At 52.9% G+C, this 26,162-nt stretch overlaps 10 protein-coding genes across 10 annotated transcripts; 7 read left to right on the top strand and 3 right to left on the bottom strand.

Moving 5' to 3' along the window:
• The first annotated feature begins 933 nt into the window (after positions 1-933).
• P168DRAFT_287208 (putative JmjC domain protein) lies at positions 934-2,943 on the top strand. Its single transcript, XM_024836525.1, has one exon. The coding sequence runs from the start codon at positions 1,033-1,035 to the stop codon at positions 2,782-2,784; it is 1,752 nt and encodes a 583-aa protein (XP_024697729.1). The 5' UTR covers positions 934-1,032; the 3' UTR covers positions 2,785-2,943.
• Positions 2,944-3,182: 239 nt separating this feature from the next.
• Positions 3,183-7,386, bottom strand: P168DRAFT_294844 (bifunctional urea carboxylase/allophanate hydrolase; the record flags this gene model as incomplete). The annotated part of the gene is made up of 9 exons (XM_024837983.1): positions 3,183-3,421; positions 3,499-3,902; positions 3,969-4,398; positions 4,448-4,601; positions 4,653-5,956; positions 6,008-6,728; positions 6,793-7,066; positions 7,122-7,241; positions 7,316-7,386. 9 exons carry the CDS (start codon positions 7,384-7,386, stop codon positions 3,183-3,185), a joined length of 3,717 nt encoding a protein of 1,238 aa, XP_024697728.1.
• Positions 7,387-7,992: 606 nt separating this feature from the next.
• On the top strand, positions 7,993-8,704 carry P168DRAFT_287205 (LamB/YcsF). Its single transcript, XM_024836524.1, has 2 exons — positions 7,993-8,505; positions 8,588-8,704. The coding sequence occupies exons 1-2, from the start codon at positions 8,035-8,037 to the stop codon at positions 8,591-8,593; spliced, it is 477 nt and encodes a 158-aa protein (XP_024697727.1). The 5' UTR covers positions 7,993-8,034; the 3' UTR covers positions 8,594-8,704.
• A 148-nt stretch (positions 8,705-8,852) lies between these two features.
• Positions 8,853-9,848, bottom strand: P168DRAFT_31624 (uncharacterized protein). Its single transcript, XM_024839986.1, has 4 exons — positions 9,552-9,848; positions 9,226-9,496; positions 9,038-9,158; positions 8,853-8,959 (listed from the first exon to the last, which is right to left on the bottom strand). Exons 1-3 carry the CDS (start codon positions 9,649-9,651, stop codon positions 9,080-9,082), a joined length of 450 nt encoding a protein of 149 aa, XP_024697726.1. The 5' UTR covers positions 9,652-9,848; the 3' UTR covers positions 8,853-8,959; positions 9,038-9,079.
• A 197-nt stretch (positions 9,849-10,045) lies between these two features.
• P168DRAFT_324154 (putative homeobox and C2H2 transcription factor) lies at positions 10,046-12,610 on the top strand (the record flags this gene model as incomplete). The annotated part of the gene is made up of 1 exon (XM_024840791.1): positions 10,046-12,610. One exon carries the CDS (start codon positions 10,046-10,048, stop codon positions 12,608-12,610), a length of 2,565 nt encoding a protein of 854 aa, XP_024697725.1.
• Positions 12,611-13,087: 477 nt separating this feature from the next.
• P168DRAFT_287203 (uncharacterized protein) lies at positions 13,088-14,669 on the top strand. Its single transcript, XM_024836523.1, has 2 exons — positions 13,088-13,806; positions 13,899-14,669. The coding sequence occupies exons 1-2, from the start codon at positions 13,386-13,388 to the stop codon at positions 14,525-14,527; spliced, it is 1,050 nt and encodes a 349-aa protein (XP_024697724.1). The 5' UTR covers positions 13,088-13,385; the 3' UTR covers positions 14,528-14,669.
• Positions 14,670-14,937: 268 nt separating this feature from the next.
• On the top strand, positions 14,938-16,175 carry P168DRAFT_278641 (putative ubiquitin-conjugating enzyme; the record flags this gene model as incomplete). Its single annotated transcript, XM_024835699.1, has 4 exons — positions 14,938-14,999; positions 15,060-15,154; positions 15,260-16,017; positions 16,083-16,175. 4 exons carry the CDS (start codon positions 14,938-14,940, stop codon positions 16,173-16,175), a joined length of 1,008 nt encoding a protein of 335 aa, XP_024697723.1.
• Positions 16,176-17,844: 1,669 nt separating this feature from the next.
• On the top strand, positions 17,845-21,171 carry P168DRAFT_278640 (putative nitrate reductase; the record flags this gene model as incomplete). Its single annotated transcript, XM_024835698.1, has 5 exons — positions 17,845-18,087; positions 18,192-19,505; positions 19,565-19,728; positions 19,784-20,347; positions 20,400-21,171. 5 exons carry the CDS (start codon positions 17,845-17,847, stop codon positions 21,169-21,171), a joined length of 3,057 nt encoding a protein of 1,018 aa, XP_024697722.1.
• A 146-nt stretch (positions 21,172-21,317) lies between these two features.
• On the bottom strand, positions 21,318-23,796 carry P168DRAFT_315158 (putative CUE domain protein; the record flags this gene model as incomplete). The annotated part of the gene is made up of 2 exons (XM_024839871.1): positions 21,318-22,657; positions 23,223-23,796. 2 exons carry the CDS (start codon positions 23,794-23,796, stop codon positions 21,318-21,320), a joined length of 1,914 nt encoding a protein of 637 aa, XP_024697721.1.
• A 602-nt stretch (positions 23,797-24,398) lies between these two features.
• pex7 (putative peroxisome biosynthesis protein (Peroxine-7)) lies at positions 24,399-25,981 on the top strand. The gene is made up of 2 exons (XM_024836522.1): positions 24,399-24,856; positions 24,948-25,981. The coding sequence occupies exons 1-2, from the start codon at positions 24,693-24,695 to the stop codon at positions 25,849-25,851; spliced, it is 1,068 nt and encodes a 355-aa protein (XP_024697720.1). The 5' UTR covers positions 24,399-24,692; the 3' UTR covers positions 25,852-25,981.
• Positions 25,982-26,162: the final 181 nt, after the last annotated feature.

Below are 26,162 nucleotides of genomic sequence, written 5' to 3'. Positions count from 1 at the left end.
CTTGTCGCTATGGATATCTGCGTCGGCTCTGGGGTTGGCAGGTCCCGGCACTACTTTGCTAATATACTAGCTTGGAGACGACGGATGGGGGCCGGGGGAGCCGATGACGGCTATTCCTTTATCATGACGCTAGATGCCGACTCTGACTCCGACACGAGATGATGGCGATCTTCTGCTGGGGTGAGTCGCTTGCGGTTCTGTCAGCTGATGATGGATGGAGCTTATGGGTCCGTCTGACTGGCGCTATTGGGATGGGATGGTGGGGAGGGATATAGCCGACTGGGTGGGAGCTTGGAGGACGCGTTGGTGGACAGGTTGGAGGACGGGCTGTTGGCCGTGACTATCTAGAGTCTACGGGTCTGGCCGGTGCTCTGGGCTGTCGATTGTGTATAATGTTTCTTGAAGATTGTAGAGTATTCGCTTGGATCTAGTCTAGATGGATGAGGAAGTAGTGGTTCAATGGAAGAGTAACGGTCTAGGATATGTAATTGCTACCATGCTGTTGTTTTCGACGCCTTCTGCTTTATGGCTCTTTTGATGTCTTCGATTAGAAAACAATTGGTCTACACGGCGGGGAAATCTAACACTGTATACATGTTTAGTAGTGTTTAGTTGATTTGGAGTCCTTGATACTGTACTCTATATATATATATTGCGCTTGATGTTCGAATAATGATGTCAACTTCCGCCGTGATATATATTTAGTGTAAGTAGAGCCTGACTTACTTGTACTTGAGTAAATAATTGATTGATTATGTTCACTATCAATCCATTCCATCGGTTGGAAAGACACTCTACTGTATACTAAGAACTGTTGATGGTTCCTTCCCCGCATTACGTTGATCGCGTCGGGACAGAAAATGAAAACTCAAAGCGAACGAAAGAACCAACTTCCTGTCAACAATACTCTCATCGCATAAACAACCTTGGATTTATGGTTTATCTCATTTATCCTCCACAACTTCTACCTTACATCTGTATCAATCTGATCTGAGTCGCTCTTCGCCTGGTGATCGCCAATCGCCATTGATCATGGTCTATCTCCCTCACCTCCTCGCCTCCGCTTTCTCCGCTCTCGCACACCCGGCCGCCGATGACCCCATCTTGCAATGCTTCACTTACCACCCCGAAAGCCACCGTCACCTGATCCTTGGTTCCTCAAATGAAGCGCTTCGCTTGGCAACAGAGAAGCTACACGCTTTCCCCTTCAAAGATGTCGAGATCTGCTGGCGACGACTCTACACGGACGCGAGCATCGCCAAAGCCTGTCTGAAGGTGATCGACGGCTGCGGGGTTCCACGCGACGGCATCACACGGTGGTCCTCGATGGTAGAGCCCTTTTTCTCTCGCCTGATCCTTGATCTGAGCCAAGCTGTTCCCCCAGAGACCGAAGAAGGGGAAACAAACGGAGTCTCATGGAAGATCGACCCCAACGCACCGTGGCTCTCGCCCACCATTCACCTCCTCGACATGGCCTCGATCATGGCCGGAGCCCCCTGGCGCGAATCTCTCATTGAGGACTTGATTGATGCGCTGCAAGCTGCGACAGTGACGACGCCTTCGCATCCGGATCCTGAGCAGCTCACGCGCGACGACTCCGATGGCGCCCGCTCCACAAAACGTAGAAAGCTATCTCCAACCCTGTTTCCGCAAGACGCGATCCCCGCACCGGAGCTCCAATACCCCATCCCGCGTGTCTCGGCCCCCACATTTGACGCCATGGAACACCATATCCATGAAATTAGAACCCCCATCGTTATCACCGATGCCGTCGACCACTGGCCGGCCTTGTCTGATCGCCCCTGGACGTCCAGGGACTACTGGTTTGAGAAAACATTTGGTGGTCGCAGGCTGGTTCCTGTTGAAATCGGTCGGTCTTACACAGACAATGACTGGGGGCAGCGTATCATGGAGTTTAGAGAGTTTGTTGACCGCTACGTCTGGCAGGGAGCATCGGGTGCGGGGCCCTTTCAATCGAGACCTGGCAATGATAACAACCAGGAGAGCAGTTCGAGCGAAGGCGAAGAGGCAGGGACCGGATACATGGCGCAGCATAACCTGCTGGGGCAGATCCCCGACCTGCGGAAGGATATCTGCGTTCCAGATGCCTGTTACATCGACCCGCCTGCCCCGGATCCTGGGACCCCCGTGGACCTGAAAAAGCGCCAGGAAAGAGAAGAGAAAGCGGAACAGGAGCGGCGCGGCAGAACACGAACACGTAGTGACTCTGACACGGCATCGCATCCCCAGGACCAACGCGACCGCGCGAAATCCTCTTCTCCCTCGTGCACGGGTGACCCGATTCTGAACACTTGGATCGGACCTGCGTGGACCATCTCCCCTCTGCACCACGACCCATACCACAACATTCTCGTCCAGGTAGTCGGCGCGAAGTACATCAGGCTCTACTCCCCCAAAACCCCCGCCTGGCGGATCCACCCCAAGGGGATGGAGCCCGTCGGCGATCCCAACGAAATACTTGACGAAAGAGGGCCCCTTAACGAGCCGGATAATTCATCAGAAGAAGCGACAGAAAGCCAGTCCAGCTCCTCAGGACACAGCTCCAGGCTCATCGACATGTCCAACACCTCGCAGGTCGATCTAGCGGCCATTGAGCTCTCCCCGGCCGAAACAGAGCACTGGGACGAGATGTGGCCGGGCTTTTTGGGCGCGGAGTATGTGGAGACGGTGTTGAAGGAGGGCGAGTGTCTTTACATTCCGGTTGGATGGTGGCACTATGTGAGGGCCTTGAAGGCGGGTGTGAGTGTTAGTTTTTGGTGGTGATATCCTTTTTTTTTCTTTTTCGTCCTTGTATTTTGTTATTGGGTGTGAGGTGGGTTCATGCTGCTGGTTATAGATATTATTGTCTTGCTAGAAGGCGTATGTTAGCGCTTGGGTGTTATTGTTCCTTTCTCGGTTTCTATTCCAAGCCCATTATGCTATACCATACTTCGTTGACTTCCTCGAGTTATGCATGCTGTAAGCTGTACTTTGTTCAATCTATTCCAGTCATAAATTGATGTCTATGCATACATACAGGGTGTAAAGCCCTGTCTAATCATTCTAATAACTAGATTATAGTATCAACAAGCCCCCGCTCCCTTTTCCTACAGGATGAAATGACATATCTATACAGCAAGTCTCGCCCACTGACCCGCATCACAGACCATATCTATAGCAAGTCAACCCCTCCGCACAAGCATCAACGGCTTCCCAGCCTCAATAGGATCCCCAGACTGAACAAGGACCTTCTCAACAGTAGCGCCCACGACATCGGACTCGGCACGCACAGCGATCTCCAATTTCATCGCTTCGAGGATGACCACCACGTGGCCTTCGTCCGTGAGGCGGTCGCCGGGGCTGACTTGGACTTTCCAGACGTTGGCGTTGAGGGGGGCTTCGATGGGGGTTATTTTTGGGTCTGTTATTTCCTCGAGGGTTAGTTTGGGGCTCGTTTGTATTATAGGAGGGAAGAGGGGAGGAAGAAGGAAGACATACCCTTAAGTAACTCATCAATAGCATCAGCCGGAACACCCCTTTCTGCCTTCTCAGCAGCCCACTTAGTGAGAAGCTTGCTTTCGAGGCTATCCATCTCAACCTGCGCTTTGCGCTGGCGCGCGCGGATCTCGGATACCTCGGCTTTCGTATCGCTGAGAAGTCTATTGTGCTCTGCCATGTCGAAGGTGACGTCCTCCCACTGGTACTCGTAGCGGCCGCTGTTGAACAGCGCGAGTTGTTTCTCGTACTCGGCTTCGCTGACGCGGTAGAAGGTTATCTGGTCGAAGTCTTCGAAGAGCCAGGGTTGGTTCGCTGTGTAGCCCTTCTTTGAGCCCAGGATGTCGACGCCCGGGATGGTCATTCCGGTCATTTGGTACCCGCCGGGGGAGTCGACGTTGTATAATCTGGGTTGGTTAGCTAGCTGCTCCACTGGGTAGGGGTGGGTGGGACAGGGGTAATGAATGACGTACGCCATGCAGCTTCCTCCCCATGATATTGACCCTGCCGGTGTGTGGACCCGGCTGGGATTCATCTTTGGACAGTTCATGCGCTGTCGTGGATCGACGGGGAGGGACAGCGGGAGTGCGGTGAAGAATCCGACGGCGACGACCATGAAGCTTGCGCTGAGGTAGATGTTTTGGAACTCTTCCATGGTGAAGGCATTGTTCTTGGCGACGAAGGACATGTTGTCTGGGAGGTAGGAGGCGTAGGGCCGCTGCGTCTCCATGTACCGCTGGAGTGCGTCCTTTTGTCTCTGGCTTTCGAAGGTGAGGGGCAGTTTGAAGAGTCGACTGGGCATTTTGGCTGCGCTGAGGTCGCCGAGTTGGGCTTCGATGGTGCAGAGGTGGGTTATGAGGTCTTTCTGAGGGATCTTTGCGCCGTTGTAGTAGAGCATGAGGGCTGGAAGTGGTTAGCATCATGTTTTTGGTTATGATCGCGGAAGACGTACAGTTGCCACATCCGACCATTGCGATGAGCCCATTTGAAAAGGCTATGTCGCCCGTCCCATCGTTTAACGCTTTCTTGAGAGCAGTGACTCGGCAGCGATGGTTGAGGTCAAATGCGCCTCGTCCATAGTCGATCAGGATGTAGTCATCACCAGCCTTAAAGCTCAGTCAGTTTCAGCCTATAGATGGGGATATACAATGTCCTACCTGTCGATATGAAACAAGCGGCTGATTGCCCTTCTCCTGGATTTGGTGGACGACACCATTACCGCGACTATTGGCTGTCACTTCAGGCGGTAGATCACTTGAAATGGGAGTTACGCCGCTCCAGCCACTCCCCTGGGAACAGCACTGGACGACCTTACTGACGAATCGTTCAACGTCATTGCGGGAGGCAATGGCATCTGCCAAGGAAGTAGCCCTGTACTTGAGAGTGTCTCCTGCTTTCACCTGCCCCAGTTTCCATAGATCCGCCTTCACAATGGTATGACTGCTGATAAACCCGCCAAAGTCTGGTGCATCCTGCGGGAATATCACGGGGTCATCCCCAGTCCAGTTGAGTGATCCGATAGCGTATCCATACTCGATCAAGTTGGACGGATGAGCGCCGCCTTCGCCTCCATCCGAGCGCGCCCAGGTGGGCTTGGGGCCGATAAGTCGGATTCCACCTCGTGCAGCATTGTGTGAAACTTTCCATTCGGTGGTATAAAGCATGTCGATGCTTTCCGGCACGAGGTAGCCTTCGTCGTAGGGCCCAGGCATAGCCAGTAGCTCCCAGTGGCTTGGATACTTGGGGATGAGGTGCTCTGGGAGACGAACGTCCTCATCGGTATCTGGGATTTGGTCGGTGATTGAAAGGAGATCGCCCGAAGCAAGCTGTCGACCTTGGTAGCCTCCTACTCCGACCATAGGAGAGGTAGATTTTGATCCGAACCATTCGGCAACGTTGGAGAACCCACCATACACTGCCAGATAGGCTCTGCAGCCATTTCCCACCGTTTTGCCTATCTTCAAACGCTGGCCAGCAGAAACTCGGACCCGGGCCCACATCGGGATAGGACTGCCGTCGAGGCTGGCCTCAATCGGGGCTCCGCAAAGCGAGACGACCGCTGGCCCCAAAAAGCGCAATTCGGGTCCGCTAAGGGTAATTTCGAGCCCTTCAACGCCGACAGGATTCCCGACCAGCGCGTTCGCTATCCGGAAGGCCAAGGGATCCATAGGGCCAGAGTGACAGAACCCACGACCGAGAGTAGGACGACCAGGCCAGTCCTGAATGAGCGTATAAGCACCCCCAGAGAGCACGTCCACAGCCGAAATATTGTACTCGAAGTTGCTTAGAAACTTGGTGATCGTGTTCCCCGAGGCAAATCTCGCATCGGCGAGAATTGCGGCCAGAAATTGTAGGTTTGTTGGAGGACCGCAGATTCGTGATTCTGTCAGTATAGTTTTCATTCCCTCGATCGTCTCCTTTCTGCTGGGCGAATGGAACATGATTTTGGCGAGGAGAGGGTCTGAGTCTCGTTAGTCACCTGTGCTGGAATCATAATATACAACCGACGTACCATAATTCGCTGACACTTTGATTCCTCTGTAAACCCAGGTGTCGATCCTGGACCCCGGCAGCTCTTTCCACTCAACGCTCTGTAAAGTTCCTGGACATGGTGCGAAATCCTTCACTGGATTTTCCGCGTAGACTCTAGCCTCGATAGCACTACCAGACGGCGCATCCGTGGGTATCGAAGCAAGGAAAGTCGCTTCTAAGCCTGACTTTCCAGAAAGTTGAGCGTCCGCTTGTTTCAGCATTAGCTCTACCAAGTCAAGACCATAACACAATTCCGTGATCCCATGCTCGACCTGAAGACGGGTGTTCATTTCAAGGAAAAAGAACGCCCCCGTCTCGTCGTCCACGAGATATTCAATTGTCCCAGCTGACGCATAATTGATCGATTCGGCGAGACGGACGGCAGCCTTGCATAAGTCTTCTCTCAAACCGGGATTCCTTGTGACAAACGGACTCGGGCATTCTTCGATGACCTTTTGGTGTCTTCGTTGGATCGAACATTCGCGTTCGCCAATAGATATAGCTTTACCGGCGCCGTTGCCGAATACCTGAACCTCAATGTGATGGCTCGATGGATAGTAGCGTTCGATAAACATCCCGGCATTCTTGAACAGAGCTTCTCCTCTGGACCTAACGGTCGCAAACGATTCTCGAACTTCCTTCTCCGAGTGGCAAGTAAGCAGGCCCATTCCACCGCCGCCAGCTGTGGCTTTGAGCATAACCTGGGCCATATTAGCCTTGCGTAAAAGAAGTGGATTGGACCGTAGAATTGAACAATGAAAGTACCGGAAAGCCCAAGTCATTCGAAGTTTTGACGGCCTCATCTTCGCTCGTCACGAGCCCCAGCGAGCCTGGGACAATAGGGACTCCAGCTTTGGTAGCTAAATCCCGTGCCGTGTGCTTGAGTCCAAATGCCTCGATACTCTCCGGGGAAGGGCCCGCAAAAACCAAGCCAGCGCTGGACACGGCTCTCGCAAAATCGGCATTCTCAGACAAAAACCCATAGCCTGGAATGATTGCGTCGGCGCCAGCCCGCCTGGCAATTTCGATAATTTGGTCCCTGTCTGTTGTTAGAATTGCTACGCTGGGTATCTTCTTTACAGATATCGGTATACCCATCGATGTATGCCTTGGAAGGCGACCCCGAAAGCAGAAACGCCTGGTCTGCTAGGTGAACGTGGGACGAGGCAGCATCGGGTTCGGTATAGATAGCGACTGTGTGGAGGTTTAATTTCCTAAACGCAATCAATTAGCCACCTTGGACCGAGCTATGGAGACGATTTATCATCCGGCCTTCAGTGTTGCGTACTTTGCTGTTGTCAAGATTCGAACCGCGATCTCGCCACGATTCGCGACGAGCAACGTTTTGAGTGAGTGCATTGTAGGTGGGGTGCAATCAAGAAATAATTTCCCAAGGGCTATGTTCTCGTTGGAGACATTGCCTTTATATGGGAGGGGCCTCATCTGGGGACCTTCTCTATCGGCGGTTCTTTTAGTCAGACGAGAATCGGAGAACCGGCGAGTCGGTATTATAACCCAATGGCATTTGATGATTGCACCGATAATGACCGCCAAGACTCATGATGTAGTGAGTTTGGGGTCAATGTGGACCGAATGGGTTGGGGAATGTGGGTAAAAGTGCGGAGTTGCTCCTCCATGTGGCAATGATAAGGAAGAAGGTCCCCTTGGCCCGATTATCTATAAAGCGAGCGGGACAATGAACATTCGGAGTGTGGTCCAAAGTTTAAAAACCCCGCCCGACTCAGCTTGGATAATAATTCCCAGCAAGTTGCACGCTCCTTATTTTCGCTCTTTCTCCGACGGGTGAAAAAAGGGAAGGAAAAGCATCGAAAAAGCTATTAAACAACCGCAACAATGGCCCCAGTACAACATAAGGCGTTGATCAACTGCGATATGGGCGAGGCCGTAAGTCAAACCAAAAGTTGCTCTGTCTGGCAGTAATTATGACGTTGACGCATTCGATAGTACGGCAACTGGGCCTGCGGACCCGACCTCGAACTCCTCCCCATGGTCGATATTGCCAACATTGCCTGCGGTTTCCACGGCGGTGATCCCCTTATCATGATGGAAACCGTCCGAAACTGCAAGGCCCATAACGTTCTTATCGGGGCGCATCCTGGACTGCCGGATCTCCAAGGGTTCGGAAGACGGGAGATGAAGCTTTCCCCTGAAGAGCTCACGGCCATCACCATCTACCAGGTGGGCGCATTGCAAGGGTTCTTGGACCGGGAGGGAGTCCGGTTGAACCACGTGAAACCGCATGGGGTGCTTTATGGAATGATGTGCCGCGACTATGAGGTGGCCAAAGCGGTGATGCAGGGAATCCCCAAAGGGGTGCCGGTTTTCGGGCTTGCGGGCACCCAGATGGAGAAAGCGGCCAACGATCTGGGAATCGAGTTTTGGGCGGAGCTTTATGGGGATGTCAAATACGATGCTAAAGGCATGCTCGTGATCGACCGGAAGAAGAAGCCGTGGGATCTAAGGGACGTGGAACGACACGTGGGTCAGCAGGTGGAAGAGCAGTCAGTCACTGCGGTGGACGGGACTGTCGTGCAATTACCTTTGAAAGACTACCCGTTGTCAATTTGTTGCCATTCTGACTCCCCTGGCTGTGTGGACATCATCAAGACGACCCGAAAGGTGGTGGATGCCTTTAACCAAAAGTATGGGAAATGACTGTGTTGGCGATGACGTATGTATATATGGGCATGTGCAAATTGGGAGTCTGTACGGAGTAGATCATGATATTAAATATTAGAAATGGAATTGTGAGTAATAAACAGGTTTCAGAGGCCAATTGACGTCGCGTGCTTGATGTAGACCAGCCAGGGTATATGTAGTGGGAAGAACAGATCAAGATCAGAAGAGGAATCCATCATGGACGAGGAAAGTGAAGTTTAATTGATGGACAGAGATTGAGCACCTGAGGCAAGTGTTTGTTTTGATCTGTTTGCTGGATTTGTTTCTCTCCACCACGACCATCCATATATCTCTGACTCCTCCCATCTATATTCGGATTTACCCGACATGGCCTTTTCTGTATTGTTTCCCTTTACTGTCGCTTTCCAAGATCTGATATCCACATACATGGATCAAACATACTCTTCCAAGAAATGGGATTATGAGCTTGTCTAGGATAGCTGTCAAGAGATCAAATCACCTGTTCAGATTGGATAGATCAAACATCAAAGAACTCACGAGATGGTCCAGCGCACGTCCACACGAGGGCCATCGACGTCAAACAAAAGGGTCAACACGAGAGCCAGCCTCGGGATACGAGGACAGCCAAGGCATGCGACTGGTTGATTGGGACAATCGGTGAAAGCCACACAAAATCTGAAGGCAGTTTGGAACCTGTTAATGATCCAACAACAAGAGATGCTAAGCGTTTCAACAGTGCCTTCCTCTATATGGTGACGATCTGATACCCATGTCAGAGTGGATAAGGGTATAGGCGGATGATTCATACCTGCCGTGTTGGTGTTAGCGGCGATGCAGAATGTTCCCCGCACTAAGACACTTGCCCAAAATAGGTTTAGAGTTGTCATTCGAAGGGCGTCGCAAGATGCAGGGAGGAATATTTTCACCTTTCGGACGCCTAGGACAACTCCGGCCAGCCCCCATCCATGGATATCAGTACCTAACGCAGGACGGCGAATGACCGAAATACGGTGCCCCTCATCCACCAGACACTAGTGTCTGTGGATACAACCTCCCACAGGGAGGTAAACGATAGCATGGGATCCATAGTTTCGCAGGAGACATTGTCCTCTAGTCTACCTTCTGGCGGACCCACTGACCTGCTTATTCCCATATACTTGTGATATTCTAGCCGGTCTTACATCTGGCTTTCTCACGTCGTCAACACATTAATCCGTCCATCCACTTTCTTTATACTTTCCTCAATTTTGCTTTGAAATCTAATATCCTGCAAGAATTGACGTTGTACTGATCAGTTGAATGCTTCATATCTTTTTCAGATCAAGGATCACGTCGACGAATTCCTGAACTCTGTTTCATGGAATATTTCGATTTCGACGAGGCCTCCCATGGCTTTCGCGGACGGGACGATGATGTGGCTTCGGACCACATCGAGGTCGATGAGGATGACAACGCGGCGGCCAACAATTGTACCCTTGCCCTGGAACAACCGCTAGACTTTTCCAACGATCCCCAGGAACCACCGGTGGCAGAACGAGATCCCCAGAGTACCTCCCATCCGACCGTGGACAATCGAGTTTATCCCATGTTCCGTGCCAAAGATTCCTGTGACTTTTGCAGGAACATGGGCTTGGACTGTTTTGTTGCGACACGCGGAGTCATGCAGAAGAACGGCTGCACATGCTGCATATCTCTCTATCGCGAATGCAGTTTCAACCATGCGAAGGCACCTGGAAAATTCTTGGACACCTTACACCCAATCAATGAGAACGTGGACATCCCCACCGGAGGTCTCACGGGAAAGAAGGCGCTCAAATCGCTCTCCGGCGTTGCAGTCCCGGAAGACGTGGACACTCGGTCGAGGAAGAGCACGTCTCGACTGTCACGCGAGGCTGTTCGCATCCTCAAGGACTGGCTCTACGAGCATAAAGACCATCCCTACCCCAGTGAGCAGGCAAAGGATGAACTAAAGGAGCGCACAGGCTTGAAACGCATCCAAGTCTGCAATTGGCTTGCAAATGCCCGACGGCGCGGCAAGGTTCGCCATGCCCCGCGAAGCAGCTCCCCCGTCCCGGGAGCGATTGACATCCCGGACCAAGACAAGCAACGGAGGGACCTCACCCTCATGACTCCAATGGAACGATGGAAGCACTCCCCCCCCGAAAACGAACCCGCCGCGACCACAGATATTTTGCGAGCTTTGGTCAATACTTCGTTGGATTCTGTAAGGGAACGATCGTCCAATACGGGTCACGTGCGTTCTTACTCTAGGGTGACTGGGTCTAGCAATGACTCAAGCCATGCCAACTCCAATATGTTCCACACCCCATCCGTCTCTAGCTTGGAGACGAGTCGGTCTGCCACTCGTTCCTCAGCCTCCTCTCTCTCTCTTGTCTCGGACTTCTCTCATCGGTCGTCCCTTGGATCGTGGGGCTCAATGGAGCGGAAAGAGCGTCGCCGCCGTCGCAAGGCGTCGGCGCCCATCAACCCCTTCAACCAACAGAAAGCCCGAAGTGCCCGTATCTTCCAATGCACCTTCTGTGCCGACTCCTTCCAGACCAAGTACGATTGGCAGCGCCACGAAAAGTCATTGCATCTGGCCCTGGAGAAGTGGACGTGTTCCCCTCAAGGTGGGATCGTTCACACGGATGGTGCCAGCCGCTGTGTCTTTTGTATGGCTACCAACCCGGACAATGCTCACTTGGAAACCCACAACTTCAGCAACTGCCAAGAGAAGTCCCTGGCCGAGCGTACCTTCTACCGAAAAGACCATCTCAACCAACACTTGAGACTCATGCACGATGTCAAGTTCCTTCCTGCCATGGAGAAGTGGCGCAGCAACACCTGCGAGATCCGATCTCGCTGCGGTTTCTGTGCCAAAGAATTGGTGACCTGGAAGGACCGAGTGGATCATTTAGCCAGCCATTACAAAGACGGCGCTAGCATAGACCAATGGCAGGGTGATTGGGGTTTCGACCCCAAGGTCCAAAGCCTGGTCGAGAACGCCATGCCCCCCTACCTTATTGGACAGGAGCGGAGTTCGTTGGATCCTTACACGACTGCCGACAGCCTAAGTCGGCCACCGGGCCTCAAGGTACCCGACGACGCCAACTGCTTTGAACGTCTCCAACGTCAACTCACTGCCTTCGTTCATTCCCAGCTGGCAGGCAATGTCATTCCAACGGATAGGATGATCCAAGATGAGGCCCGGCAGATCATCTACGGGACCGATGACCCCTGGAACCAGACATGTGCCGATAACCCTGTGTGGCTGAGTGTGTTGAAGCGGGATTCCGGGCTGACGTCTCTTCCCAAATCGGACCATATCCAATTCGACAATCTTGGGATGCGACCTCCCTATGCCTCCGACCACGGTCTACCACGGGCTCCCATGGAGACCAACTTCCTCGCCCGGACCTTTTGCTCCCAACCGATGTTCAACTCAGGGCCATTCAGCTCTGGGATCCACAGCCCCGCCGCTCTAGGTACCGGGCAATCCTCCGCTGCTCCTAGTTTCCCCGGTAGCTCCTCTGGAAGCTACGTCGGGGGTAGTGGAGCAGTGCCCGTGACCCACCGCGCGGGATTGTCCGCAGACTTGGGAAGCAGCTATTCCCCCGGCTTCTCATCCGAGTCGACCCCAGCTAGTGGATCTGCCGATCCACTCGTGCAGATGGGATTCGAGCCGGCGTTTTTGCGGCGATTGGAGGAAAATTATGATGGGCTGCAGCTGGAAGACCTGGAAGGCTTGACCTCTGAAGACAACCCTGTCCCTGGAAGCGAATGCAAGACCGTGAAGGCTGCAGGAAAGCTTCCGGAGCCAACCCCCGAGTCCATCCGGATCTCGAACTCTAAGCAAGCCGACTCGATGGTGGTTGATGATCCGTGGGAGGATCCCGCACAAAGCATGCGCTACTGGGGATAGGCGATGAGGTACGGATGACGACTGGGAATTGCGGACATGATCTATTGGAACTTTGGCGGAACCAAAAGCGGTAAAATATTCTTTCCTTCTCATTCTCCCCTCTTTTAGTATTCTTTGTGGGCATATCCTGACCACGGCGTGGACATTAATGTTTCCCTGTTTCCCTGACCAAATTGAACATTTGAGACATAGTAATATGCAAGATCAGAGACATTTACTAATGAAAGCTACGGAATGGAAATGTAACCTCTTTCAAAAACAAGTCGTAACAATATGCACCTTCCCGCGACGTAGTTGAAGTCAGTGGCGTGTGATAGTACGACGTCGGATTTGTTTCAGGAACACACAAGCGTGGCGGAGAATTTCCAGCGCTTATCGGGTTTTACTTGATCGGCCCCACTGCCTGACATGTGATGATCGGCTCATTTCCTCTTGTTTCCCCTGCTTTTTATGCCTATTATCTTACTCCAGTTCGTAGTTTGCTTTATTTTCTTTTATCTCTCCATGTTCCACGGTTGCAGACCCCCATATTCCTGTCGGATAGATCGTTACCTTTTTGTCGGACCCCCACGGGAACCATGATCATCTAGAGGGGCAGGTTCTCAACCAAGGAACTTCTTTCCCAGCCACTATTCGGAGTCCATGGCGTCTATCAAGCTTTCTATCATTGCGCAATTCCCATCAGATTGATGCTCTCGCCTCTTTCCAAAGGTTCAAACCCCGCTCTTGCGTACCGCTATATATCCCACCCCGAAGAAGAAACCACTCTAGCAAAATGGACATCGCACCATCACCGCTGGCCGATACCATGCTGTGTCCGCTACCTGTCCTGGGCCTCTTCCAGGTAATACCCGCCTCGATCAGGCAGCGGATCCCTAGCTTGTATCCCTCCGTGCAACTGAAGACGGGCTTGGAGAGGACCGATCTGCCGGCGAAGGTGGGGAGAGACTGGTCGACCCTCCGTTCCGTTTCGGAGCCAGAGCTCGACTACTACGGTACGGAGCCGATCGCCACAGCAGGGGATCTACAGCGTCCTCAGACTGCGGGGAGCACGGCTGTCGACCAGGTGTCTTGCCATTCGCGGGTTTCGGGGAAGCACTCGGACTGCGGGAACGATCACCAGGTTGCTGACTCGGTGTCGCTGACGGCGAACTATGAGCCGCACTCTGGTATTGGGTGGAATCGAGTGACTCCGGGTTCGTATCCTTAGTTTCTTTCGGGCTGTGCCGCACTGGGTTGCGTAGGTGCACTCATAGTGAGTATCGTCATTACTGATCCCGGTCAATAGCGTTGAGCCTCCTGCAGAACTGCGGGAATGAAGCCCGACGACCCAACTGCGACGGCCGTCTGGCGCGTTCTCTGTTCCTTCACGCACTCGGCTATCTCCTCGGCGCCCTTCCAGACGACCTGTCTCCGGATGAAGCAACAAGCCTCAAAAGCAGCATTCCTGGCAAAGTCAAGCGGTCGATTGCGCCGTCGTCCGTCGGAACAGGCCACGCACCCGGGTCTATGACACGCCAGAGCGTACAGGACTCCGTGCAGCCGTCGTGCATTCATCGACTCCTCGCTTTCACGATCATCCAGTTCTCCCTTCTCGTGCACTTTCTGATGCCGTACATCAAGGTGCTGCTGCAAAACATGTACCAGTATGAGCGGTCCCACCGGATCACAGAACGGGTGTTCTCGACGGCCCTGGGCGCGGCCGATCACCTGGGAAAAGGCGGTTGTAATCTCGGGTCGAGGGTTATGACCATGCAGGAAGGGAAATTGGGTGCCAAGGTGTCGGGAGCGGCTGCGTGGTGGATGGAAGGCGTCGCGGGTGGGGTCTGCGAGGGCGTGGGGGAAGGAATGGCAATCCTGGGGTTCACTCGACCTGATCCTGACAGCACGGCGCCAGCGCAGTCGCCAGAAAGCTGATTTACAAGTTTTAGACTGTCTCAGATGAGCAGGGCGCAATTGGAGTTATTAGAATGGGAGTATTCGTGGTTGTTTCTGGGCACTGCATGTACTATGAAAATGTACTATCAGCAAGTGAAACGTTGGTTCTAGTCTGTGACGATTGATTCTGATTCTAAATAATCATGAACGCATCGATGCTGTCCTTCACTATTTGATACAGAATAATATTGTCCCCTTCTTGTTTAGTTTTCAGGTTTATACTTGCCCATGACACTATATACAACTACTCGGCTAACCTCGGAGATAAGGCCTATGCTTAGCTCCGGGTCAACCCCCGATTCGAGCGGCTGATTCTCCGCGGCCTTCTCCGCCATCCCGACCGCGACGCCTCCACCGCATCTCGAACCTCATTTCACCTCGAATTCATTATGTCGACTTCCAGATTACCCAACATCCCGGCCCTGCGCAAACATCAGCTGCTCCTGGAATTGTATGTTGTGTCCAAATCGTCAATTCACACGATGCGATACTAATTGTAACCGACCTGCAGCGCCAGCTTAAGACATGCTGCCCCTCCGGGTGTTTACGTGAGCCTTGCGCCGAATGATCCGACCCTCTGGAGTGCGGTTGTGTTTGTCCGCTCTGGTATGTAAGATGATACCGTGCTATCTATCCGGTCGGATTGCATCAGAGACAGTTTACCTGGTACTCGGGTCCCTTCAATCACTGACACGTGTTGCATTGCGCCAGGTCCCTATGCGTCGGCGATCCTCCGCTTCCAGATCAAATTCCCTCCATCCTACCCCGACCTTCCTCCGCTGGTGACCTTCTCTACCGACGTCTTCCACCCGTTGATCGTGCCCCTTACCACATACACGTTTAGCACGAATGCGTCGAACGCGGACCCTGTTAGCGCTACAGACGAGGAGCGGTTACCGCCCGGCGGGTTCAGTCTCCGACATGGGTTCCCGCACTGGTTCGGTCGGGCGAAGCGGAGTGATGCTACCTCTGATGGTTCATTGGGGGATGTCAGCGTGATTGAATCAAGCGTTGCTGCTGAGACTGCCACGGCTGCTGGGACGGAAGACTCCACGGCCGGCGACGAAGGGTCACCGGCGTCTCCAGTTGATGGAGACGGTGAGGCGACGCCTAGTGACACCACTATTTCGCCTCCGGTGGATAAAATAACAGAGACCAGGAAGTCAGTTCCAGTGCTAGTTCTGTTGGATTATATCCGATCTACCTTTGACGACGAGTCGGTTCTGGATTCCCTGCCGCTCGAGGCGGCTGGCAATCCCAGCGCATGGCATGCCTGGAAGGCCCACAGAAGAGATCATGGTGACAACCAAGCGCTGTATAGTTCCAAGAAGGGAAGCCCGCAAACGCGACTTCCCGGCGACTGGCACTGGGATGGGATCTGGGCCAAACGGGTCCAGGAGGAAGTGGAAGCAAGCCACTCGGAGGCGACCCTGTTCGGAACTTCGACTCGGGGTGGAAGTGAAGATTTGGTATGCTTACGCCTGAAAAGCCCACTGGATACTTTTGCACCGGGATAGATACTGACGCGACACAGGCATCACAGATTCGCTTTTCTCGACTAGACGATGCGACGCTAACGAATATCAAAGAGATGATCATTCCCCCGATGGAGGAGGCGCATGAATAAATAGACCGTCTGTTTTATTATACCCAAGATCGCAGTTTACCAATTCGACGGAAAATTACTCTACAACGCTTGATTTCAATCCCAACTTGCTGGAAAGGTTCTCGCACCTCCCCACCTCGCCCCTTCCCAAGTGACACAAAACACAAACTGCACCTCGCAGGTAACCCGGCAAGACCAACGGCCCCAATCCCAACCACTAAGTCGCTACCATGGAGTCTTACCTCGATGCACACACATTACCTATCCATAACACCCCCAATATCTAGCCCACTCGCACTGCATGCAGTATCCAGCTCAATATGCCTAAGAGTCTATATAAACTCCACCGCACCCCAATTATCGTGATCGCACTAGTCTTTATCCCAATCATCGTCCTCTTCTGCGTCCTCGCCGTAGCGCTATCATGCTCGGAATTCTGGAGCTCCGGACGGCCCAGCGTCTTGTTCGCGAAATTCACCTCCCGGATACGATGGACTAAGCGGTCTGATCATCAGAGTCAGACTCTTCCGCCTCCTGTTCCGTCACGGAGTCTTCCTAGTGTGCGGAGTCCGGGGAGGGCGAGTCGTGGTTGAGTGGTGTTGTTTCTGGTGGTCGTTTGTTTCGCATCACGGCCTGTGGATGGATGGATCATCGCCGTTTGGACCAGAACGACCTCTACACTTTGAGCGATTGCATAGCCGCCTCGTCTACCATTTTATATACCACGAAATCGTTCGATATGGAAGACCGGACCCCGAAGACCGAAGAGATACCATCGCCTTGGGGGGCTTGTTCAGATTGAAGTCAGTGTTTGGTCTCACCATGACCAACGGTGGAAGGAGGCTAAAACAACCATACGAGCGCAAAACAGACGGGGAGTTACGGCGAACAGCGACAGTCTATGCACTTCCTGGGTAATAGCATGCGATCAAGACCGCCATTAGTTCTTCTACTCAAGTCAGGTACGGGACAATGATTCGACAAGATGGCGATGAGAGGACGAGACTATCACCAGTATTGGTTGCGTTGACTGTGATGCGACCCCTAGTATACCCTCCTGTACTTTTTTCTGTCTCGACGTCTGTCGTTTTTTATCCTTGGAAATGACATTGCATTGCACGGCATCTTAATGGAGTCTACCTGGTACGGCAAATAGGAGATATATTCCTCCAATAGTTTGATCAACACATAAACAAATGGTCAGCCCAACTTGATATGACACGCAAAGTAGCGATCGTCACCATACTAGATAATAAACTATTGCACAGCATGAATCATGCGACAGGACAAGACAGGACAGGCAGGTGCATTATGATCCACAAGGCAAAATAAATAACCCCAAAAGAAGAACAGGCTACGTACCTGGTCCTATAACATGCTACAAACCTACTACAGAAATAATCGAGACCAGAGCCAATCGTTTCTCGCGTGGCAGGCTAATTGTCCGGTCGGAGTTGACGGAAACGGACGAGGAAGGTCATGTTGTCGTCATTGTTGCGAGACGGATGGCCGGGTTGGGGATAGATCGAATTCAGGTACGAGGATCGTGTACTACCTACATCTCATGCCACCCTGAGAGGGGTATTACTATCTATCTATAATCTAGTCGCATTGCTAAAATAATATCAATTCCCTCTTTCTTCATTTAATATCACCTGGATATAAAAGAAAAGATACCAATAATAGGAAAATGCCATCCAACATACCCGGCGCCACAGACGACGACATCTTCCACGAGCCAGACTGGACCAAAACCCACAGTCACCGCATCGGGCTGTACAATCGCGACGATCGCTTCCCAGGTCTGACGCATGCCGGAGACGATTGGAGAGCTGAGCTGGAGGAGGAGGCGGAGGAGAAGATCAAGCAGTTGAGGGAGAAGGTTGAGAGGGGAGAGTTGCTTACTGTGAGGGATTATTTGGCGAAGCAGCAGGTGAGATCTCTTTCTTTTTTCTTTCTTTGATAGGCTTGTGAAGATGGGATGGGGGTTTTTGTTGAAGAAGGATACAAGTTGATAGAGCCTTGATGTGAGTGTAGGACTTTCATCTGCGACGTCCGGAAGTACACCCCGAGCATTGGAGATATGTTCTCCACACAACGGAGAATCATATCAAAGAGGAGCAGCCGTGGTTGATCAACGAGAAGAAGAGAAAAGAGGCAGAGACCAAGCAGCGAGAGCAGCAGCGGCGACAGGATAGCGGGATAGAAATAGACGGCGCCGCTCACCCAGAGGACGAGAGCAAGAAGTACACACCCGAAGAGCAGGCACTCCTAGATAGCCTGCTCAAAGAACGCGAGCATTTCTTAGCCATCAAACCCAACGACGGAAAGGGGTCATCGCCATTCAAGACAGGATACTACGAGCCAGCCGAGATCGACGAGACCGACCAGCTCACCCCAGACAACTGGGTCCCCCGCTCAGGCAACCTGATCCGACTAACAGGGAAGCATCCGTTGAACGGGGAGCCGCCGCTGACGCAGCTGGTAGACGCAGGGCTCATCACGCCGAACTGGCTGCACTTCGTGCGCAGCCACGGACCCGTGCCGCACCTGCTGTGGGAGAACCACAAGCTGGAGATATCGGCGGGGCGGTCGCTGACGGTGTTTATGGATGATTTGCGGGAGAAGTTTGACAGCGTTAATATCCCTGTTATTCTGGCTTGTGACGGGAACCGCAGGAAGGAGCTGAACATGATCAGACGGTCGAAGGGCTTCAACTGGGGGCCTGGCGGTGTTAGCTGCGCGTACTGGAAGGGTGCGCTTCTGCGAGACGTGCTTTTGAAAGCTGATATCATGGCCTCAATAGAGGAGCATAAGAACGAGACGCTGTGGGTGAACTTCCAGGGATCGGAGAACCTCAGCGAAGGAAAGTACGAAACGTGTCTCTCGCTGGACTACGTCATGGATCCCACGAACGACGTGCTGCTAGCCTACGAGATGAACGATCGCCCCTTGCCCCCAGACCACGGGTACCCTGTGAGACTTCTGGTGCCGGGCTTTGTCGGAGGGCGCAGCGTCAAGTGGCTGGGGAAGATCTGGATCACAAACAAGGAGAACGACAGTCACTACCATGTGTACGATAACCGCGTGGTACCGAGCTTCGTCACGGATCGATACACGGAGATCGGAAAGGCGTTGTATAGTCATCCTAGTACGGCGTGCATGGAGCAGGTGCTGAACTCTGTCATCGCGCGGCCTGAACAAGGGGAGAAGCTGGATGTGGCTGATATCTCTCGCGGCAAGAGCACATATAAACTGCAGGGAATTGCGTATAATGGTGGTGGGATGGAAGTTCAGAGAGTGGAGGTCAGTTTTGACGGAGGAAGCACATGGCTGTACTGTATTCGTCAGGTGAGTTAGCCCGACTTCTGCTGTCTGATTTCGGTCGATTGTGTAACTGACACGCCCAGTACCCCGATAAACCACTGCGACATGGCAGGAAATACTGGCCTTGGCTCCATTGGCATTTGGACATCGACGCCGTGCGGTTCCTGCGAGCAGATAGCATCATGGTACGGTGCTGGAACGCGAACAAGAACACCCAGCCCGAGAAGGCAACATGGAACCTGGAAGGGTAAGCGCATAAACTCTTATAACATGTATCGTTGAAACAAAGCTGACGAGAACAGAATGATGAACAACTGCATCTACACAGTAAAATTAGAACTAGTATCAGACTCCGAGACAGGAAAGCAGTATATCATGTTCCGACACCCCTGCGAACCAGGCACCGGTCAGGGCGGGTGGATGAAGCCGTCTGCAGAAGACCAAATGGAGGACATGAAACGCGACGGGTCGACTCCGGATAAACAGTTCACTCGCGAGGAAATCGAGAAGCATAGATCTGCTGATGACTGCTGGATTGTGGTTAATGGGAAAGTTTACGACGTTACTAGTGTGCTTAGTTGGCATCCTGGGGGCAGCGCTTCCATTATGCCCCATGCGGGACGTGTCCATGCTGAGACGACGGAGGAATTTGAGAGTATCCACGATGATTATGCCCACGAGAAACTACAAGGTGAGCATGTCTTCTATGCGTGGTGCGAACGTGCTGACCGGATGTACGCAGAATGTATCATTGGCGTGGCGACGCAGAAGACACTGGACTTTATCAAGTATGAGGAAGAGCAGAAAGCCAAAGAAAGGGCAGAATCAATACAGAAAGATTCTTCTATCGCATTGCGACGCCACAAGTATGCCCATCACCTTGCAGTTCTAGATACAGAAAGCTAACCCTTTCACCAGATGGGTCCAGGCCAAGCTCATCTCCAAGAATCGCCTTTCCGAGGACACAAGCTGTTACACCTTCGCCCTTCCCTCCAAGGACCAAAAGCTAGGTCTCGCAACGGGCCAGCATCTTTTCATCGGGTTCCACTTCAAAGACCGCATGGTCTTCCGCTCGTACACGCCGACGAGACCGGTATCCGCAGAGGAAGAAGACGGCACCTTTGACCTAGTGGTCAAGACGTATAGTCCCAGCCCCGCCCAGCCAGGAGGCACCATGAGCAACATCCTCGATTGTATCGAGATCGGCGAAGAGGTCGAAATCAAGGGGCCAACGGGCGAGATCCAGTATGAGGGAAATGGCAAGTTCCTCCTCGATGGCAAAGAGCGCACCTTTGACAGGATCACACTTGTCCTCGGAGGGTCCGGCATCACTCCCGGTTACCAAGTGCTCTCTCGCATTTTGAAATCGGGCGGAAAAGACAAGACGAGAATCCGTGTGGTCGACGCCAACAAGACTGAACAGGATATCTTACTGCGCGGGGAGCTGGATCGGTTTGCCCAGCTGTATCCGGATCAGTTTGAGGTTACCCATGTGTTGTCGGACCCTGATAAATCCTGGAAGGGTGAGAAGGGCTTTGTTAATAAGGATATTCTGCACCGGTATTGCTTCCCGCCTGATGAAAAGAGTATTGCGCTTCTCTGTGGCCCTCCGGGATTGGTTCAGCATGCGGTGTTGCCTGTGCTGTTGGAATGGGGGTACAGCCAGGATCACAATCTCTTTGGATTCTAGTCATTTAGTTCTCATGTATTTGTCTTGCATGATTTGTACAGAATCACTTGTAGTATAGTAAGAAATTGACCTGCTTCGCATCTCCACATGGGCCTTGGGGTCAAAGTTGTTATAGATTTAATATCAACCCGACAGGCTATTGCACACTATGTACCATCTGCAAAGTTCGCCAGTGCAGGAGCACAATCCTCAATCGGCTTCCTCTCCCAAAGCGGCTCACCATCATCATCAAACTCAGCCCATTGAAAAAAATTACACGTTTGCTTCCCCGGGGCAAAGCCAGCATAGCACGTCCACATGTACCGACCCCGGGTCTCCTTTTTGCGCTGAACGCACCGTAAGATTGCATGTTGACCGCATTGGCACCGGGGGGTGTACTGCGGATGCAGCGAATCCCGGTACCACCGGTATGTGACATTGATGCGGCGGTTTCCTGACAAGGGGTGTGGGGAGATGGTTTGGGCCGGCGTGATGGCGTGCTTCCATTCTTCTTGCATTTCGGCATGCATGACCAGGAGGGAATTATGTGGGAGATGGATGGATATTTGGCCTTGCACGTCGGCACGGGTTTGTGGGACCTTTTGTAATTTTTGTCTCCGGGTTGGATCCCCTCCACTGCCAGCGGTGAGCACGTCAGTGCTGCTTTCTGACGGAGGGCTACTTGTGCCTTCCTCATCTGGGGGCACAATGCGTCGGACTCGAAACTCCCGTTCGACTCCCAGACTTAGACTGCCGATTATGGCTTTTGGACCCAGGTAGGTGAGTTCATCAGAGTGATACCCAACGCTCTCAGCCGGCCCATCGTAGCAGTTGACAAAGGCTGCATTTGGCATCCACTCTTTGGGCGATTGGAAACGAAGTTTCTTCCCCTCGGGGTATACGTTACGGATCCGCTTTTGAACTTCATCGTTCACGGTGCGCTGGACCTTGGCGGAGACTGTCCGCATGTGAGGCGTGATCTGCCTCACGTTGGAGCGATACGTCCCGCCGTAAGTGTACACGGAAGTATGCTGCCGATGTTCCTCCGGCGTAGAAACGTACACACTAGCTGAGTGTGGACTTTCCACAGTCTTGTCGAACACTTGAAATTTATACCTGGAAAAATGATGCGACTCATCCAAGAGTTCTAGAAGAAGTGCATTGGCGTGCTCTGGGGGGAGGAAATTGTGGATGATGGTGCATGGGGTGTGGGCCGCGACATCATCCGGAGAGAAAAGATGAAGGGTTTGCCCTTTCTTTGTAGGACGCCGCTTCGGTTCTGGAGTCCCATCCCCGAGTGTGGTGATGTGGGAGATTAGGGAGGTCTGTATTGAAGAACCTGACACTGCTCGCTTTTTGATCGGGGCTGCTGCCAATTGCTCCGAGATGATAGTCGCCGTGGCTTCAACAGACCCCGCAGACGAGACCAGGACATCGAGCAGAGTATCCTGCGACAGGTCGGGAAAGAGAGATACGAGCTGGGCCAGCTTCACATCCGTCGACTCCTCTTCCAAGAGGGGATTATCAGAATGGCGTGGTGCATCTGGTGCCCCAGATGAAGAGGACCGTGGTCTCTTTCGTGTCACATAGCGGTCCATCGATACGGTGACAGTGTACTGTACATGGCTAAGGAACTCTGATATCAAGAATGGTTGGATTGAAGAAGTTAGAGAAACCGAAGATATCCCATAAAATAAGAGCTGCACCCGATTATAAATACAGACACGTGATTGCTCTGGAAGTGGCCAATCAACATACGACAATGTACTTGTACTTCATTACTCGATATGTCCCTTTTATTCAAACAGGGTTTATGCCGATCCCATGTTTTGCAACTATTAGATATGAACGCTAATGGAAGGCTCTATAAGAGGCCGCTGTGCACGCTTCGCTCGATACACTATTATGCAATCAAACCCACTCCCCATTTCCAATATACACCCTCCCGGGCCGGTGATAGCTTTGGAGTCCTTTCCCCCACTGCCGTAGACCATCAAAGATTTCAACCAACGAGGACAGCACGACTGTGGTCCAGCCAGGATAGTCTCCCACTGCCGGATTCGAGTCCGTACGGTAGAGATCCGGGAAATTCTCCTCCACCATTTTCACGGGGCACAGTCCGTACTGGGGCGCTTCCCCCTTGAACTCCGCATGTTCCAGTGTAGCCGCCAGGATGCCAAGGACCCAACTATCAATCACCAAACACACTCTCAAACGGACGGGAAGCTCAATTGAGGGCAAGGTCAAGGCGACTTTGAAGTTATGGAATGCACTGCGCACAGCGCCCTCACTCGCCTGCTGGAACATCTTCTGGCTACTGAAAAGCCGAGACGAATAGGTATGTATGAGCATGCCAAGCTGCTCCGCTGTCCCGGGGAGGCAGCGTGGTAGCGCTTTTCGAATCTCTCGGGCGAGGGCGTGCAGGAAGATCGGGAGAAGGTCATCGGACTCAGGCGTGTAGATGGTCCGGTATATAATGGGACCCCAGGTCAGGGTCAGAAAGTCCCGCTCCGACCCTGGGGGAAGAGAACGCAGGCCGGGCTGCGCGCCCAGCTCGTAGACTTCGGTTTGGAGGAACTGTTCGGCAGCGGATGGCTCATCGATAGGTGATACAGGGGATGGGGGAGATCCACTTTGGGAGGACATCGTCCTAAACGAACGGGAGGAGGTATCTGACAGTGAAAGAATTTTGACCTACCTACATGGTTCATGCACTTCGAGATATATACTGTCGTTTTGATCAGTGGAAATAATTTCCACGGAAACTGAGTTCTGATTTTCTGGGTCTCGGACGAGTATCCTCGTCATCGATGGCAAATCCAAATATGAACTGTTTGTTTATTTGTTGTCCCCCTCGCCCGATGTGTTCTGGACTTTGAACGAACAGTGTCGGTCCGAATGAGCCTATATGAGACATGGAGTTCGCGAAAGGTCCTCTGAGGATGATTGCAAGACGATCCCCAAGCTCTGCAGATCACATCCTCGCCCATCTGACAATGACGTCGGGGGAAAATATGGGTTCATGTCATGTGTTACCGATAGCGTGCATTATCAGGCATAAATCACGGGTTCTGCCGTCTCGCCACTATGAAGAAACTGTGGGCTGTAAAATCCATATTCCACACCTACAGTGTACTGAAATTAGAATTGACCAAAAATAGAACGATAGAAAAAGCTCTTCATAAAGTTTGATCGAAAATTGGATCAACCAGAGTGTGATAGTTTTCGAGGTTGTCTGGATCGCCACACCATGAGTCGACCAATTCGGCAGGCGGTGAGGCAGGCGGTAAGCACCCCGGCATATGTGCCTCAGGCGCAACCTCGGCTCAGCGAGTGACCCAAATTCCTCCATCCATCCTACTCCCCCGCAATCAATTCAACTCGATCACTGCACCGCACTCCACTCAGTCTTGTCCGACGGCCATGATCATTATCAACGCTCGCTAATTTTGGTCTGGTGCTCATTTCCCCTCCTTGCCTTTTCGCCCTCCGCGTTTCCTTGCTCTTGAGACTTCCCCGCTTCGCCGACTTCCGCCCGAACCATGCTCCACTTCCGTACCGAAGGCTACAACGGCTGTGCGGTCAAGTACTCCCCGTTCTTCGATAACCGGCTCGCCGTCGCCTCTTCGTCAAACTTCGGTCTCGTGGGTAATGGACGGCTGTATATCCTGGAACTGACGCCCAACGGCATTGTTCCGACAAAATGGTACGCGCCTGCCGGAGTCGGCGGTCGTCCCGCCGGCAGTCCTCCCCGCAGCCCACCGAGCAAGCGATATGCAAAGATACTGACAGACCAGGTTCACCACGCAAGACTCGCTATACGACATGGCCTGGTCGGAGATGCACGAGAATCAGGTTCTCACGGCGTCGGGTGACGGTAGCATAAAGCTGTTCGACATCGGGCTAAACGACTACCCGATCCAGAACTGGAAAGAACACAACCGCGAGGTGTTCAGCGTAGGCTGGAACCTCGTGGCCAAGGACCGCTTCTGCTCTTCGAGCTGGGATGGCACAGTGCGCGTGTGGTCGCCGCACCGCCCGCACTCGATCGCCACGCTGCCCACCCACAGTTGCACCTACTCCGCGGCCTTCGCGCCGCACTCGCCCGACCTAGTCTCCTGCGTCACCTCCGATTCATACCTAAGGTTATTCGATCTGCGGCTACCAGCCTCAGCCTCCAACCACCTAGCCCTTCAGATTCCCATCCACGCCGCCCCCGTGTCACCCATCCCCGGCAGGCCGGGCGTGCCGCCGGCAGCGTGCGCACCGTCGGAGGCCCTGACACACGACTGGAACAAGTACCGCCCGTCGATCGTGGCCACGGCCGGTGTTGACCGCACGATTCGCACCTTCGATATCCGCGCGCCCCAACAGGGCCCACAGTGCGTGATGACCGGCCACGAATACGCCGTCCGCAAGGTAGCCTGGTCGCCGCACCTGTCCAACGTCCTACTAAGCGCCAGCTACGACATGACGTGTCGCGCGTGGAGCGACCAGACCGCGCCGGGGGCCGTCGGCGACGTCGATAACATGCGCGCGGGGCCGGCCCCGGTCATGGGCATGGAGATGGGCCGCATGGGCCGGCACACGGAGTTCGTGACCGGCGTGGACTGGTGTCTCTTTGGGAGCGAGGGTTGGTGCGCCAGCGTGGGGTGGGATGAGAGCTTGTACGTGTGGGATGTACGGGCTGTGATGGGCTAACTAACGATTACGGTCGTCTCTGTTTGATTTGTACTTTTCTTTTTTTCTACGTCTGTATTGGATATTAGATTGCATGATACCATACTACTATCTGTTATGTTAAATGCGGTTGACGGCATGAATATACTAGCTATTGAATACTTTGGATTGGTGGAAGTGGTGGACGTCAACCGACTGGTTCGACACAATAGGCCTGAAAAGTCCGTGCTAGATCCCAATACGGTGGGGCATAGTTTACCACCCTGTCTACGGAGTAGACGTGGGGCTTAGAGATGTGACTTACAAAGATATGCTAGTCATACTAATGTCAC

Source organism: Aspergillus campestris (genome assembly GCF_002847485.1).
Source record: "Aspergillus campestris IBT 28561 chromosome Unknown P168scaffold_1, whole genome shotgun sequence".
Lineage (NCBI taxonomy): Eukaryota > Fungi > Ascomycota > Eurotiomycetes > Eurotiales > Aspergillaceae > Aspergillus > Aspergillus campestris.
This window is presented reverse-complemented; position numbering and strand designations above follow the sequence as displayed.

Bases quoted from the DNA above. Each gene is read 5' to 3' on its own strand.
- P168DRAFT_287208 (XM_024836525.1), top strand. From the start codon at position 1,033: ATGGTCTATCTCCCTCACCTCCTCGCCTCCGCTTTCTCCGCTCTCGCA.
- P168DRAFT_287205 (XM_024836524.1), top strand. From the start codon at position 8,035: ATGGTCGATATTGCCAACATTGCCTGCGGTTTCCACGGCGGTGATCCC.
- P168DRAFT_31624 (XM_024839986.1), bottom strand. From the start codon at position 9,651: ATGGGGGCTGGCCGGAGTTGTCCTAGGCGTCCGAAAGGTGAAAATATT. The intron at 9,497-9,551 runs GCAAGTGTCTTA...CCAACACGGCAG, and splicing joins CAACTCTAAACCTATTTTGG to GTATGAATCATCCGCCTATA. The intron at 9,159-9,225 runs GTGAGTTCTTTG...CAGCTATCCTAG, and splicing joins GACGTGCGCTGGACCATCTC to ACAAGCTCATAATCCCATTT.
- P168DRAFT_287203 (XM_024836523.1), top strand. From the start codon at position 13,386: ATGGACATCGCACCATCACCGCTGGCCGATACCATGCTGTGTCCGCTA. The intron at 13,807-13,898 runs GTTCGTATCCTT...CCCGGTCAATAG, and splicing joins GTGGAATCGAGTGACTCCGG to CGTTGAGCCTCCTGCAGAAC.
- pex7 (XM_024836522.1), top strand. From the start codon at position 24,693: ATGCTCCACTTCCGTACCGAAGGCTACAACGGCTGTGCGGTCAAGTAC. The intron at 24,857-24,947 runs GTACGCGCCTGC...CTGACAGACCAG, and splicing joins GGCATTGTTCCGACAAAATG to GTTCACCACGCAAGACTCGC.